Below are 16671 nucleotides of genomic sequence, written 5' to 3' on the forward strand. Positions count from 1 at the left end.
TAATTCTCTTCTCGACCCCCTCAAATACCTTTACGTGTGAAAGGGCTGCAGAGCAAAGCTATGGAGGTTCTGAGCCTAGAGAAACAGTCTATTCCACGCCAACTCCATCTGAAAGAAACTGATAGCCATACAGAGCAGCCTTCCGTAACTCAGACCCCAGGCCCGAAGTGGCATTTAGAAAAAGTGTTCGTCTAGGACTGAGGAAAAATTAAAATGCCACCGGGGTAGTCCCCTCTGAGGATTCCAATTGAATTCCCCATTCTAAAGTTCCAGAACCCTTTTGTGATTGTTGTTAGAAATACAGTCCGAAACTTCACGATGATGTTCATAACTTTTCTATTTGAAATATTGAAGCTGAACTGAAACTGAAGAAAAGATGCCCATATATTTAGGACCCTCATGAGATATTTAATTTTAATAATGAAGGAGCGATTTGGAAGAGCTGCTACGTGGACCACCCAGGTTCTTATATTTGCTATAATATGATTAACATTACAGGAAGTCTCTTTGATGAGTTTGTTTCACAATACGACCTGGCCTCCAATGCCTCCATAAAATAATATTGAATTATGATTGTACTGCTGGACGTACTCATCTCTTTAATATTGTTGATTTGAAGAGTTTTTGCACCCTCAACTTTCATATAACTGTTTGACCTCCAGTGCCTTTGATGCAAATATATGTTCCTATTTGTCCTTAAAGTTGGTTTCACTAATTGGTCACTTTGGATGGGTTTGTATCAGAAACTTTAGTTAAATAGTTTCCCACTTTGCACCATATTATCAATAAGAATTACGTACAATTTTGTGACTTTGGAGTAGAGAGGTTTACTATTAAATTTAATGAATAAATATCTTGCTAACTATCTGTTAATCAAATGATAGCCCCTATTGAATTTAATGCAGCGTGGCAGGAAGAGGGTGGGTTGAGATTAGATACATGTTTTAGACCTAATCTGATTTTGCTCTTCTTTGCAATATATGAGAATCAATTCCACTCTATTTGCACTGGGTGACTTTGGTTAAAACCAGGTCAAATAAGGTCATTGTGTCCTCACTGTCGACATCAACGAACATCCGAAAATATGAATTAGGAGCAGGACTTTGCCCCTCTGGCCTGGTCCGCCATTCAATAAGATCATGGCTCATCTCTTTGTAATCTCAAACCCCACATTCCTGCCTGCCCCCAAAACTTTTCACCCCCTTGTTAATCAAGAATCTATCCAGCTCTGCCTTCAAAATATTCAAAGCCTCTGCTTTGCTACATTTTGAGGACGAGACTTCCAGAGACTTATGATCTTCTGAGAGAAAAATATTTCTCCTCATCTTTGCTTTAAATAAGTGACCCCTAATTCTAGATTCTCCAACAAGAGGAAACATCCTCTCCACATCCACCCTGTCAATATTCCTCAGGGTCATAAATGTTTTGATCAAGTCGCCTCTTACTCTTCTAAACTCTAGTGGATACGAAGTCAACCCCTCCAAACTTTCTCATAAGACAACCCTCCCATTCCTGGTATTAGTCAAGTAAACCATCTCTGATGTGCTCCTAATGTGTTCACATCCTTCCTAAGTAAGGAGATCAATATCCATAGAATCATAGAATCCATACAGTGCAGAAGGAGGCCATTCAGCCCATCGAGTCTGCATCGATCCTCTGAGAGAACACCCTAATCTAGGCCCAATCCCCGACCCTATCCTCGTAAATCCTATCAATTCACATAACCTGCACATCTTTGGACTGTGGGAGGAAACCGGAGCAGCCACCGGGAATCCACGCAGACACGGTGAGAAAGTGCAAACTCCATACAGATAGTCACCTGAGGTCAGAATTGGACCATGGTGCTGTAAGGCAGCAGTGCTAACCACTGTGCCACAATACTCCAGAAGTGGTCCCACCCAATGCGCTGTACAACTGAAGCATAACCTCCCTAATTTTGTAATCAATTCTCCTCACAATAACTGATAATGTTCTATTAGATTTCCTAATTCCTTTCTGTACCTGTGTAACTAGTCTTTTGTGATTCATGCACTCATACACCCAGATCCCTTTGACCTCAGAACTCTGCAATTTCTCACCATTTAGACAATAAACATGGCTTTTTCTTCCTGCCAAAATGGGAATTGTTACATTTGCTTATATTATACAACACGTGATTGCAAAAAAGGATATCAGTACTGGGTAAGAGTTCATTGAAAATATAGGTATCAGGTATCTTTCAGGGAGATACAGACACAGATTAATTTATTAGGAGGTTGCCTGGAGCCTAATGCACATGTGCAATGTTTTGTTGTAGAGTGACATGGAGAAGCTAGAAGGGTTACCTGTGTCTCCGTTCATGGACAGGGACAAGGTGACAAAGCCATCATCCCAAACGGGTTTCATCCGCTTCGTGCTGCTGCCGTTGTTTATTGAACTCGCAAATCTATTCCCCAATTTGGAGGTGAGTCATTAACCTTTCCAGCTTTTTGTTCATTGCAGACATTGCAGTTACATATGACTTATCCACAGACACTTCCATTTGGCGGCAGTGAACTGCCTATTTCACCAATGGACATACAGAGAGGAAGGTCCCACAGGAGCAATAGCCATAAGATATACTTGAGAAAATATATAAAGCATTTTTTCTGCCAATTCTGCATCAGAGGAATATATCTTCACCCTCTGAATTTTCAGTCTTTCTCTCCTTTAAGGAGTCACTGAGCTAATGTCAGCTACAGCATTCTCATCGAAAGACTTCATAGGAGTGTGTTTGTGTGTGTGTGTCCCACCCCGGGGTAGGGGGGTGGCGATTCAGGAATAATACGACATTCAATGACAAGTGGTATAGTATAATTGTCAGCATTACCACCCAGAGGAAAATATTTTATCTTGAAAGCACTTCTCTGATTCCTTCTCGATTGAGACAACATGAAAAGATGTCCATAGTATTTTTAAAGGAAAGGTTTAGGGACCATGAAGGTACAAACAAACAAGAGTTTTATTGGAATGGTGGAATTCAAACTCGGGACCCCAGAGCATTACCTTGGGTCTCTGGATTACTAGTCCAGTGACAATACCACTACGCCACTGTGTCCTGCGTAATCTTTGCGTCTCTGGAATGTAGCGTCTAAATTTTTTTTGATATAAATGTTTTTTACTGGGTTTTTGAACATTGTATATTTACAGTTGTGTACACAGAATAAAATATATATATATACATATATAGAAGAGAAAAAATAAATAAACTGGTAGGATATTGTGCACTAGCTCAACAACAGCAACTCTGTACGGTTAGCAATATTATGTTTAACAAATAAGTAGACACATGTTTGTGGAGATGGGGTGACTAGGGAGCTACATATACATTTGGGTGCCAGAGAAACAATTACAGTAGTTATGTCCAATACAGAGAGAGCAATATGAGATTGGATCTGGTGTTGGCGTTGTTACTTGCTTCTCCCGGACGGTTTTCGCTGCCGTTGTTGTCGCTCGTTCACCCCCGCTTCGGCCGTTCGACCCGTCTTTCGCCCGTATTTTCTTTGCTCTCTGTTACTGTGTTTGCTGGGTTTGTTGTCGTTTCCCGTGCTCTCCTTCCGGATATCATTCCCTCGCCCCCCCCTCTCTGGTTCCCCTCTATTGTTCCCTGTCTCCTCTCTCTTCCCTCTTCCCCCCCCACCCAATCCCTTCTGCCCCCCCTTCCACTTCTCCTGTGGTTCGCCTTTCTTTTCTCTTAGGTTTAGCTGCCCCCCCCCCGCCAACGTCCCGGGTCTATCCCTCCCTCTCACACCTTGGCTACTTTCCCCTGATTCTTGGCTACCTGGCTATTCTTCTGCTTGTTCGTTGGCCACAAACAGGTCCCGGAACAATTGGGTGAATGGCTCCCACGTTCTGTGGAAGCTGTCGTCTGACCCTCGCATAGCGAGTTTGATTTTCTCCATTTGGAGAGATTCTGAGAGGTCGGACAGCCAGTCTGCAGCTTTGGGTGGTGCTGCTGACCGCCAGCCGAACACGATTCTACGGCGGGCGATCAGGGAGGCAATGAAATGAAAATCGCTGGAATTTCTCCGTCAGTTCGTCCAGTGTTGCGATCCTGCCGTCCGTGTATAGGTCCCTGACTGTCAGTGTCCCTCCATCCTGTCCCCACTTTTTAAAGGTGTTGTCAGTCAGCGCTGGTGTGAACCTATGATTGTTGCAGATGGGAGCTTTGCCCATCATTTTGTCAGGCAAAATTGCTGCTGTAGTAGGTTCCAGGGCTGGAAGTTGGCTATCACCACCGGGCTGCTGGAGTGTTTTTTGGGTGGGGATGGGAGTGCCGCCATGGCGCGGGCCCAGAGGGAGGTCCCCTTGCAGGAAGCCTCTTCTGCGCGCACCCACTTGGCTTCTGGCTCCTTGATCCATCCCCTGATTCGCTCGGCCGTCGCCGCCCAGTGGTAGAATTGTCGGTTTGGGAGGGCTAGCCCCCCCCTGGATTTTGTTTTTTGGCGGACCTTCTTTGGGATCCTCGCATTCTACCCCCCTGATACGAACGCCATGATTAGTTTGTCTAGTGCTTTTAAAAGGTCTTGGGGATGTAGATCAGGGTAGATCTAAGTAGGAAGAGGCACCTGGGCAGCATGTTCATTTTGATCGCCTGGACTCTCCCCGCGAGGGAGAGTGGGAGTGTGTTCCATCTTTGCAGGTCCTTTTTTACTTCCTCTGTCAGACTGGTGAGGTTCCATTTGTGGATCCCTTTTCAGTCATGGACTATTTGGATCCCCAGGTAGCAGAATTTGTGTTGGGCTTGTTTAAACGGAAGTCCCATTAATGCTGCCCCCCCTACTTGCGGGTGTACCGGGAAGATCTCGCTTTTGCTCATGTTGGGTTTGTAGCCCGAGAAGGCGCCAAACTCTTTCAGGAGCGCGATGATTCCGTCCATGCTGCTCTGTGGATCCGAAATGTAGAGAAGCAGGTCATCTGCATAGACTGAGACTCTGTGCTCTCTGCCGCCCCTTCGAATCCCCCTCCAGCTAGCATCTAAATTTTGAAGAAGCTCTTCTTCATTCTTTCCAGTAACTAAGATATCATTTAAGTACCACTGGACCCCTTCTAGTCCGCTTAGAATTCGATCCATGGCGTGTTGGAACCACGCAGGTGCAAATGTGATGCCAAATGAATATCTGATGTGTCACGATTGTCAAATAGTGTTGTGAATTTGGATACACATTTATCTAGAGATAAGCTTGACTAAGGTTAACTTTAGTGAAATTCTGGCCACCAGCCCACCCACCAAATAAATCATCAGTTAAAGGCAGAGGTTACTCCTCTGCACACAGTACCTGACTGATAATGACATTAAAATCGCCACATATGCAGGGCTGGTTTAGCTCGGTTGTCTAGACAGCTGGTCTGTGATGGAGAACAAGGCCAGCAGCGTGGGTTCAATTCCTGTACCATCTGAGAATTCTGAATTCTCCCTCTGTGTACCCGAACAGGCGGCGGAATGTGGAGACTATAGTTTTTTCACAGCAGTTAATGTAAGCCTACTTGTGACAATAAAGGTTATTTATTTTTATTTATTATGCAGACCGAACCATCTTTCTTCATCACGGGTGCTACCGGCATTGCCCAATCACTTACATGAACGGGCTCGAGGCCCCCATCTTGACCCACCCCTCTAATTCTGCTTCAAATTTAGGCCTGATGGCACTTACCTTGTCTTTAAGCATCTTGCTTGGCTTTCGTCCTTAATCTGTAGCTTGACTAAGATTTCCTTTATGCCTCCCACCTCTCCATTAGAGACAGTGGCATGTTTCTTTAAAATCTTCGGTAGGCCTGCTTTGGACTCCCCCCATGAGATTGACTCTGGCTCAGTTTAACTTGATTCTCTCCAGCCAGGCTCACACCATTAGGCTGGATAGTTATCTTTAACAACGTGCAGGTAAGTCTGGTTGCGGCTATGCAGAGCTAAGCCGCACAATTCGGCAGCTCCTGCTGTCACGGACTTTCGGGCTCGTTAGAGGAGCTCCAACGGAATTTTCTTTGAAGACAACCCATGGGGAAGGGAGAGAGAAGTCCCCCTTCAACTTTTACGGACCGGACCAGAAGTGAAACGGCCAAAAAAGCGGCATTGGAGCAGTGGGATAAGCGAGGGAAGAAAAGCAAAATGGCGGCGGCCGGGGACAAAGCGGAGTGCGGGCCGGAGCTGCAGGAGTTCATCAAGCGCTGCTTCGAGGAGCTGCGCAAGGAGATGCTGGCGCCCATGTTGTCGGCAATTGAAGGACTAGGGATGACCCAGAAGGCCCATGAGGTAAAGATCCAGGAGGTACAGAAAAGAGTCAGTGAAAATGAGGACGAGACCTTGGGCCTGGCGGTGAGAGTGGAGGAGCACGAGGCGCTGCACAAGAGGTGGGCGGGAAGACTCGAAGACCTGGAGAACAGGTCGAGGAGAAAGAACCTGCGGATCCTGGGTCTCCCAGAAGGAGTGGAGGGGGCCGATGCCGGGGCATACGCGAGCACGATGCTTGGGGCGTTGATGGGCGCGGAGGCCCCTTCGAGGCCGCTGGAGCTGGATGGAGCAGACCGGGTGCTGGCGAGGAGGCCCAGGCAAATGAGCCGCCAAGGGCGATGGTGGTGAGGTTCCACCGGTTCACGGACAGAGAGTGGGTCCTGAAATGGGCCAAGAAGGAGCGGAGCAGCAAGTGGGACAATGCAGAGATCAGAATATACCCGGACTGGAGCACGGAGGTTGCTAAGCGGAGAGCGGGTTTCAACCGGGCCAAAGCGGTGTTGCACCGGAAAGAAGTGAAATTTGGAATGCTGCAGCCAGCGCGACTGTGGGTCACACACAAGGACCAACACTATTATTTTGAAACGCCTGAGGAGGCATGGCCCGTCATACAAACCGAAAAGTTGGACTCAAACTGAGAGTTTGTGAGGGTGGGGGGGATGTTTGAGGTTTGGTGTGTGATGGTTGTTGTATATAGGGGGTCAATCACGCGCAGGAAATGTTACATGGGCTGGGGGAGAGAGACAAGGCCGCGACAGGAGCTGCGCCAGAGGGCTTTGGAAAGCGCGGGGTTTTTCCCACGCTAGTGAAGAAAGGCGGGAAGGTGAAGGAAGAAACGATTATGGTTGTGACACTCCCACACGGGGAGGTCAATGGGACGGCGGGGGAAGCCGGGGTCAGCTGACTTACGGGTGTGATGTGGGGGGGGCAAAAAAGCTAGACAGGGGTCTGGCTGGGGGGAGGGGAGCGGGGGAAGGGGAGCGGGGGAAGGGGGGGAAAAAGGGTTGCTGCTGCACTGGCCGAAAGGGAATGGGACACAGAAGAGGTGGTCGGGGCGGGGGTCCCCCAGCTGGGGGACTGGAGGGTGAGGGTGGCGCGACACGGGACTGGCCTAGAAAAGGAGATGGCTAGTCGGCGGGGGGGGGGGGTGAGAGCCCCTCCAATCCGGCTGATAACGTGGAACGTGAGGGGCCTGAACGGGCCGGAGAAGAGGGCCCGAGTGTTCGCGCACTTAAAGGGACTGAAGGCAGACGTGGTCATGCTCCAAGAGACACATCTCAAGGTGGCGGACCAGGTCAGGTTAAGAAAGGGATGGGTAGGACAGGTATTCCACTCGGGACTGGACGCGAAGAATAGAGGGGTGGCAATATTGGTGGGGAAGCGGGTGTCATTTGAGGCCAAGACTATCGTAGTGGATAATGGAGGGCGATATGTGATGGTGAGCGGTAGGTTGCAGGGGACGTGGTTTGTTCTGGGCAGGGCGCTCATCCCGTGGGTGGAGGGGACGGAGTATTTGGCCATAGCCGTTTCTGATCACGCCCCGCACTGGGTGGAACTGGAGCTGGGAGAGGAGAGGGACCAACGCCCGCTGTGGCGGCTGGATGTGGGACTGCTGGCAGGTGAGGTGGTGTGTGGGAAGGTGAGGGGGTGCATGAAAAGGTACTTGGAGGCCAACGACAATGGGGAGGTGCGGTTGGGGGTGGTATGGAAGGCATTGAAGGCGGTGATCAGGGGAGAGCTAATCTCCATCAGGGCTCATAGGGAGAAGACAGAGGGCATGGAAAGGGAGAGGTTAGTGGGGGAGATTCTAAGAGTGGAAAGGAGATACACAGAGGCCCCTGAGGAGAGATTACTTGGGGAAAGACGATGGCTCCAGACGGAGTTTGATCTGTTGACCACAGTGAAGGCAGAGGCACAGTGGAGGAAGGCGCAGGGGGCGACCTACGAGTATGGGGGAAAAGGCTAGTCGGATGCTGGCACACCAGCTCTGTAAGAGGATGGCAGCGAGGGAAATAGGGGGAGTCAAGGATGGAAGGGGAGCCACGGTGCGGAGTGCGACGAAAATAAACGAGGTATTCAAGGCCTTCTATGAAGAGCTGTACAGATCCCAGCCCCCAGCGGGGGAAGAGGGGATGAGACGATTCCTAGACCAACTGAGATTCCCGAGGGTGGAGGAGCAAGAGGTGGCTGGTTTGGGGGCACCAATTGGGTTGGAGGAGCTGAGCAAGGGTTTGGGGAGCATGCAGGCGTGGAGGCCCCGGGACCGGACGGGTTCCCAGTGGAGTTCTACAGGACGTATGTAGACCTGTTGGCCCCGCTACTAGTGAGGACCTTTAATGAGGCAAGAGAGGAGGGGACCCTGCCCCCGACAATGTCGGACGTGACGATTTCTTTGATCCGAAAGCGGGACAAGGACCCACTGCAATGTGGATCGTACAGGCCGATCTCGCTCCTCAATGTGGATGCTAAGTTGCTGGCATAAGTGCTGGCCACGAGGATCGAGGACTGTGTCCCGGGGGCGATCCACGAGGACCAGGCGGGATTTGTAAAGGGCAGGCAATTAAACACCCATGTGCGGCGGCTCTTAAACGTGATAATGATGCCATCGGAGGAGGGAGAGGCGGAGATAGTGGCAGCTATGGACGCGGAGAAGGCTTTTGACCGAGTAGAGTGGGAGTACCTCTGGGAGGTGCTGCGTAGGTTTGGGTTCGGGGGAGGGTTTATCAGTTGGGTTAAGCTCCGGTGGCGGGTGTAGTGATGAACCGGCGGAGGTTGGAGTACTTTCGGCTGTACCGAGGGACGAGGCAGGGGTGCCCCCTGTCCCCCCTGTTGTTTGCATTGGCGATCGAACCCTTGGCCATGTCATTGAGGGAGTCTAGGAAATGGAGGGGGTGGTTCGAGGGGGAGAAGAGCATCGGGTGTCGCTTTATGCGGATGACCTGTTGCTGTATGTGGCGGATCCAATGGAGGGGATGGTGGAGGTCATGCAGACTCTAAGGGAGTTTGGTGAGTTTTCAGGCTATAAGCTCAATGTAGGGAAGAATTAGCTTTTTGTACTACAGACAGGGGGCCAAGAAAGGGGGATAGGGGACCTACCGCTGAGGAGGGCGGAGGGGAGCTTTCGGTACCTGGGGATCCAGATAGCCAGGAGTTGGGGGGCCCTACATAAACTGAATCTGACGAGGCTAGTGGAGCAAATGGAGGAGGACTTCAAAAGATGGGACATGTTACCGCTCTCGCTAGCGGGTAGAGTGCAGTCGGTCAAAATGGTGGTCCTTCCGAGGTTTCTGTTTGTGTTTCAATGCCTTCCCATGGTGATCACCAAGGCCTTTTTTAAGAGAGTAGGTAGGAGTATTATGGGGTTTGTGTGGGCGAATAGGACCCCGAGGGTAAGGAGAGGGTTCCTGGAACGCAGTAGGGACCGAGGAGGGTTGGCGCTGCCAAACCTAGGGAGCTACTACTGGGCAGCAAATGTGGCGATGATCCGCAAGTGGGTGATGGAGGAAGAGGGGGCAACATGGAAGAGGATGGAGATGGCGTCCTTTAAAGGAACGAGCCTGGGGGCGTTGGTGACGGCACCGCTGCTGCTCTCGCCGTCAAAGTATAACACGAGCCCGGTGGTGGCGGCAACGCTAAGGATCTGGGGCCAGTGGTGACGGCACAGGGGCGCAATGGGAGCCTCGGTGTGGTCCCCGATCAGGGGTAACCACCGGTTTGTCCCGGGGAGGATGGAGGGGGGGTTTCAGAGCTGGCATCGGGCGGGGATTAGAAGAATGGGGGACCTGTTCATTGACGGGACGTTTGGGAGCCTAGGGGCACTGGAGGAGAAGTTTGAGATACCCCCGGGAAATGCTTTTAGATATATGCAGGTGAGGGAGTTTGTGAGGCGACAGGTGAGGGAATTCCCGTTGCTCCCAGCACAAGAAGTTCAAGGCAGGGTGACCTCGGGTGTATGGGTCGGGGAGGGCAAGGTGTCGGCAATATACCAGGAGATGAAAGAAGAGGGGGAAGCGCTGGTAGAGGAGCTAAAGGGTAAATGGGAGGAGGAGCTGGGGGAGGAGATTGAGGAAGGTCTGTTTGCTGATGCCCTAGGTAGGGTTAATTCCTCCTCCTCGTGTACCAGGCTCAGCCGCGCACTTGACAGGGGTGAGGTTGAGTAGGTTCTTTGGGGTAGAGGACAGCTGTGGAAGGTGCTCAGGGAGCCCGGCGAACCATGTCCATATGTTTTGGTCATGCCCGGCACTGGAGGGGTTCTGGAGAGGAGTGGCGGGAGCAATATCGCAGGTGGTGAAAGTCCGGGTCAAGCCAAGCTGGGGGCTAGCAATATTTGGAGTAGTGGACGAACCGGGAGTGCAGGAGGCGAAAGAGGCCGGCATTCTGGCCTTTGCGTCCCTCGTAGCCCGGCGAAGGATCTTGCTAATGTGGAAGGAGGCGAAGCCCCCCAGCGTGGAGGCCTGGATAAACGACATGGCTGGGTTCATAAAGCTGGAGAGGATTAAGTTTGCCTTGAGAGGGTCTGTGCAGGGGTTCTACAAGCAGTGGCAACCGTTCCTAGACTATCTCGCGGAGCATTAGAGGAAGGTCGGTCAGCAGCAGCAGCAACCTGGGGGGGGGGGGGGGGACAACGTCCTGGGAGGGGTGGGGGGGGGGGGGAATAGGGATGGGGGGGGGAATGGGGGCTTGCCTGGGAGGGTGAATGAGCAAGAGATAACATGAAGGATTGGTGAAACTGGCACGTGCGGGAGAGAGCCAGTGTACAAAGCTGTCATAGAATTTACAATGCAGAAGGAGGCCATTTGGCCCATCGAGTCTGCACCGGCTCTTGGAAAGAGCACCCCACCCAAGGTCAACACCTTCACCCTATCCCCATAACCCAGTAATCCCACCCAACACCAAGGGCAATTTTGGACACTAAGGGCAATTTATCATGGCCAATCCACCTAACCTGCACATCTTTGGACTGTGGGAGGAAACCGGAGCACCCGGAGGAAACCCACGCAGACACGGGGAGGACGTGCAGACTCCGCACAGACAGTGACCCAAGCCGGAATCAAACCTGGGACCCTGGAGCTGTGAAGCAATTGTGCTATCCACAATGCTACCGTGCTGTCCTTAAGAACAAATAAATCTACACTATATCATTTTACCGTAATTCATGTACCTATCCAATAGCTGCTTGAAGATCCCTAATGTTTCCGACTCAACTACTTCCACAGGCAGTGCATTCCATGCCCCCACTACTCTCTGGGTAAAGAACCTACCTCTGATATCCCTCCTATATCTTCCACCTTTCACCTTAAATTTATGTCCCCTTGTAATGGTTTGTTCCACCCGGGGGAAAAGTCTCTGACTGTCTACTCTATCTATTCCCCTGATCATCTTATAAACCTCTATCAAGTCGCCCCTCATCCTTCTCCGTTCTAATGAGAAAAGGCCTAGCACCTTCAACCTTTCCTCGTAAGACCTACTCTCCATTCCAGGCAACATCCTGGTAAATCTTCTTTGCACCTTTTCCAAAGCTTCCACATCCTTCCTAAAATGAGGCGACCAGAACTGTACACAGTACTCCAAATGTGGCCTTACCAAAGTTTTGTACAGCTGCATCATCACCTCACGGCTCTTAAATTCAATCCCTCTGTTAATGAACGCGAGCACACCAGAGGCCTTCTTCACAGCTCTAGCCACTTGAGTGGCAACTTTCAAAGATGTATGAACATAGACCCCAAGATCTCTCTGCTCCTCCACATTGCCAAGAACTCTACCGTTAACCCTGTATTCCGCATTCATATTTGTCCTTCCAAAATGGACAACCTCACACTTTTCAGGGTTAAACTCCATCTGCCACTTCTCAGCCCAGCTCTGCATCCTATCTATGTCTTTTTGCAGCCGACAACAGCCCTCCTTACTATCCACAACTCCACCAATCTTCATATCGTCTGCAAATTTACTGACCCACCCTTCAACTCCCTCATCCAAGTCATTAATGAAAATCACAAACAGCAGAGGACCCAGAACTGATCCCTGCGGTACGCCACTGGTAACTGGGATCCAGGCTGAATATTTGCCATCCACCACCACTCTCTGACTTCTATCGGTTAGGCAGTTCGTTATCCAACTGGCCAAATTTCCCACTATCCCATGCCTCCTTACTTTCTGCAGAAGCCTACCATGGGGAACCTTATCAAATGCCTTACTAAAATCCATGTACACTACATCCACTGCTTTACCTTCATCCACATGCTTGGTCACCTCCTCAAAGAATTCAATAAGACTTGTAAGGCAAGACCTACCCCTCACAAATCCGTGCTGACTATCCCTGATCAAGCAGTGTCTTTCCAGATGCTCAGAAATCCTATCCTTCAGTACCCTTTCCATTACTTTGCCTACCACCGAAGTAAGACTAACTGGCCTGTAATTCCCAGGGTTATCCCTAGTCCCTTTTTTGAACAGGGGCACGACATTCGCCACTCTCCAATCCCCTGGTACCACCCCTGTTGACAGTGAGGACGAAAAGATCATTGCCAACGGCTCTGCAATTTCATCTCTTGCTTCCCATAGAATTCTTGGATATATCCCGTCAGGCCCGGAGGACTTGTCTATCCTTAAGTTTTTCAAAATGCCCAACACATCTTCCTTCCTAACAAGTATTTCCTCGAGCTTACCAATCTGTTTTACACTGTCCTCTCCAACAATATCGCCCCTCTCATTTGGAAATACAGAAGAAAAGAACTCGTTCAAGACCTCTCCTATCTCTTCAGACTCAATACACAATCTCCCGCTACTGTCCTTGATCGGACCTACCCTCGCTCTAGTCATTCTCATATTTCTCACATATGTGTAAAAGGCCTTGGGGTTTTCCTTGATCCTACCCACCAAAGATTGTTCATGCCCTCTCTTAGCTCTCCTAATCCCTTTCTTCAGTTCCGTCCTGGCTATCTTGTATCCCTCCAATGCCCTGTCTGAACCTTGTTTCCTCAGCCTTACATAAGTCTCCTTTTTCCTCTTAACAAGACATTCAACCTCTCTTGTCAACCATGGTTCCCTCACTCGACCATCTCTTCCCTGCCTGACAGGGACATACATATCAAGGACACGTAGTACCTGTTCCTTGAACAAGTTCCACATTTCACTTGTGTCCTTCCCTAACAGCCTATGTTCCCAACTTATGCACTTCAATTCTTGTCTGACAACATCGTATTTACCCTTCCCCCAATTGTAAATCTTGCCCTGTTGCACGCACCTATCCCTCTCCATTACTAAAGTGAAAGTCACAGAATTGTGGTCACTATCTCCAAAATGCTCCCCCACTAACAAATCTATCACTTGCCCTGGTTCATTACCAAGTACTAAATCCAATATTGCCCCTCCTCTGGTCGGACAATCTACATACTGTGTTAGAAAAGCTTCCTGGACACACTGCACAAACACCACCCCATCCAAACTATTTGATCGAAAGAGTTTCCACTCAATATTTGGGAAGTTAAAGTCACCCATGACTACTACCGTGTGACCTCTGCACCTTTCCAAAATCTGTTTCCCAATCTGTTCCTCCACATCTCTGCTACTATTGGGGGGCCTATGGAAAACTCCTAACAAGGTGACTGCTCCTTTCCTATTTCTGACTTCAACCCATACTACCTCATTAGGGTGATACTCCTCGAACTGCCTTTCTGCAGCTGTTATACTATCTCTAATTAACAATGCCACCCCCCCCCCCACCTCTTTTACCACCCTCCCTAATCTTATTGAAACATCTATAACCAGGGACCTCCAACAACCATTTCTGCCCCTCTTCTATCCAAGTTTCCGTGATGGCCACCACATCGTAGTCCCAAGTACCGATCCATGCCTTAAGTTCACCCACCTTATTCCTGATGCTTCTTGCGTTGAAGTATACACACTTCAACCCATCGCCGTGCCTGCAAGTACTCTCCTTTGTCAGTGTTCCCTTCCCCACTGCCTCATTACACGCTTTGGCGTCCTGAATATCGGCTACCTTAGTTGCTGGACTACAAATCCGGTTCCCATTCCCCTGCCAAATTAGTTTAAACCCTCCCGAAGAGTACTAGAAAACCTCCCTCCCAGGATATTGGTGCCCCTCTGGTTCAGATGCAACCCGTCCTGCTTGTACAGGTCCCACCTTCCCCAGAATGCGCTCCAATTATCCAAATACCTGAAGTCCTCCCTCCTACACCATTCCTGCAGCCACGTTTCCAACTGCACTCTCTCCCTATTCCTCGCCTCGCTATCACGTGGCACCGGCAATAAACCAGAGATGACGACTCTGTCTGTCCTGGCTTTTAACTTCCAGCCTAACTCCCTAAACTTGTTTATTACCTCCACACCCCTTTTCCTACCTATGTCGTTGGTACCAATGTGCACCACGACTTCTGGCTACTCACCCTCCCCCTTAAGGATCCTGAAGACATGATCCGAGACATCCCTGGCCCTGGCACCCGGGAGGCAACATACCTTCCGGGAGTCTCGCTCGCGACCACGGAATCTCCTATCTATTCCCCTAACCATTGAATCTCCTACAACTATTGCTTTTCTATTCTCCCCCCTTCCCTTCTGAGCCCCAGAGCCAGACTCAGTGCCAGAGACCTGGCCGCTAGGGCCTTCCCCCGGTAGGTCATCACCCCCAACAGCATCCAAAACGGTATACTTGTTTTGAAGGGGAACGGCCACGAGGGATCCCTGCACTGTCTGCCTGTTTGTTTTTTTCCCCCTGACTGTAACCCAGCTATTCTTGTCCTGTACCTTGGGTGTGGTTACCTCCCTGTAACTCTTCTCAATCACCCCCTCTGCCTCACGGATGATCCGAAGTTCATCCATCTTCAGCTCCAGTTCCCTAACACGGTCTTTGAGGAACTGAAGTTGGGTGCACTTCCTGCAGGTATAGTCAGCGGGGACACCGGTGGTATCCCTCACCACCCACATCCTACAGGAAGAGCATGCAACGGGCCTAGCCTCCATCCCCTCTTACCTGACAGAATATAGCTGCCCTGTGGACTAACTAGATCTCCGCCCTCCGACTCTGCTCCCAGTCAGTTACACTTTCTGTAAACTCCTGGCTCTCTTCTCACTCTTTGCGGAAATGTCAGAAACAAAATGAAAGGAGCACCTTACTCCCTCCTCACCTAACTCCCTCGGTCACCAAACTCTTACTATAGCACTCAAAATGCACCAAATTCAGCACTCCCTCGGTCACCAAACTCTTACTATAGCACTCAAAATGCACCAAATTCAGCACTCCCTCGGTCACCAAACTCTTACTATAGCACTCAAAATGCACCAAATTCAGCACTCCCTCGGTCACCAAACTCTTACTATAGCACTCAAAATGCACCAAATTCAGCACTCAGTGCAAACAAAGTCTGCACTGTAGGGGATCACTTTTATTCTGTGAATCTAGCCTCTGAAAACTGACCTAATCCAATTAACTAATTAACAAGCTCCAGCTGCAAGTGCCTACAAGTAGAAGCTTGTTTAAAGCTGATTGAAAATTCACCTTCTTCGACACCAAACAGCAACTTTTAAGTTAATTAACTAAATAAAAGAAAGACTAAACTTTAGATAAAAATAAAGCCTTATACTCCCTCGGTCACCAAACTCTTACTATAGCACTCAAAATGCACCAAATTCAGCACTCAGTGCAAACAAAACTCGTTCATGGAATTTGGGTATCACCAGCAAAGCCAACATTTATTACCCGTCTTATTTGCCCATGGGAAGGGCATAAGAACATAGAACATACAGTGCAGAAGGAGGCCATTCGGTCCATCAAGTCTGCACCGACCCACTTAAGCCCTCACTTCCACCCTATCCCCGTAACCCAGTGACTCCTCCTAACCTTTTTTTGGGGGTCGCTGAGGGAAATTTATCATGGCCAATCCACCTAACATGCACGTCTTTGGACTTTGGGAGGAAACCGGAGCACCTGGAGGAAACCCACGCAGACACGGGGAGAACATGCAGACTCCGCCCAGACAGTGACCCAGCGGGGAGTCGAATCTGGGACCCTGGCATTGTGAAGCCACAGTGCTATCCACTTGTGCTACCGTGCTGCCCATAATCCTGAAAGGGTGACCAACCTTGTTCGGCCACTGTACTCCAGTTGTTGTTACGAATAGTGCTGTCAGTAACACAACAAAGTGTTAAAACATGAGAAAATAACTTGATTGAGTTAACAGCAGAGTTCGCTAACCATGTGATGTCTCCCATCTTCCCCTCGAAACATTGATAAATACATTTGGAGTTGGGGACCAAGGGCAATGTGTCCACGTTTGCAGACGACACTAAGATAAGTGGTAAAGCAAAAAGTGCGGAGGATACTGGAAGTCTGCAGAGGGATTTGGATAGGCTAAGTGAATGGGCTAGGGTCTGGCAGATGGAATATAATGTTGACAAATGTGAGGTTATCC

At 49.7% G+C, this 16671-nt stretch overlaps 1 protein-coding gene across 3 annotated transcripts in view; it reads left to right on the plus strand.

Moving 5' to 3' along the window:
- Positions 1–16671, plus strand: part of LOC140387488 (high affinity cGMP-specific 3',5'-cyclic phosphodiesterase 9A) — a 206250-nt gene that overhangs the window by 185514 nt on the left and 4065 nt on the right. For all 3 annotated transcript variants that reach the window (XM_072470641.1, XM_072470650.1, XM_072470660.1), the window contains one exon: positions 2297–2443. In XM_072470641.1, the coding sequence (XP_072326742.1) occupies positions 2297–2443 (147 nt within the window). The remainder of the gene's footprint in view (positions 1–2296; positions 2444–16671) is intronic.

This window comes from Scyliorhinus torazame, chromosome 2 (genome assembly GCF_047496885.1).
Source record: "Scyliorhinus torazame isolate Kashiwa2021f chromosome 2, sScyTor2.1, whole genome shotgun sequence".
Taxonomy (NCBI): Eukaryota; Metazoa; Chordata; class Chondrichthyes; order Carcharhiniformes; family Scyliorhinidae; genus Scyliorhinus; species Scyliorhinus torazame.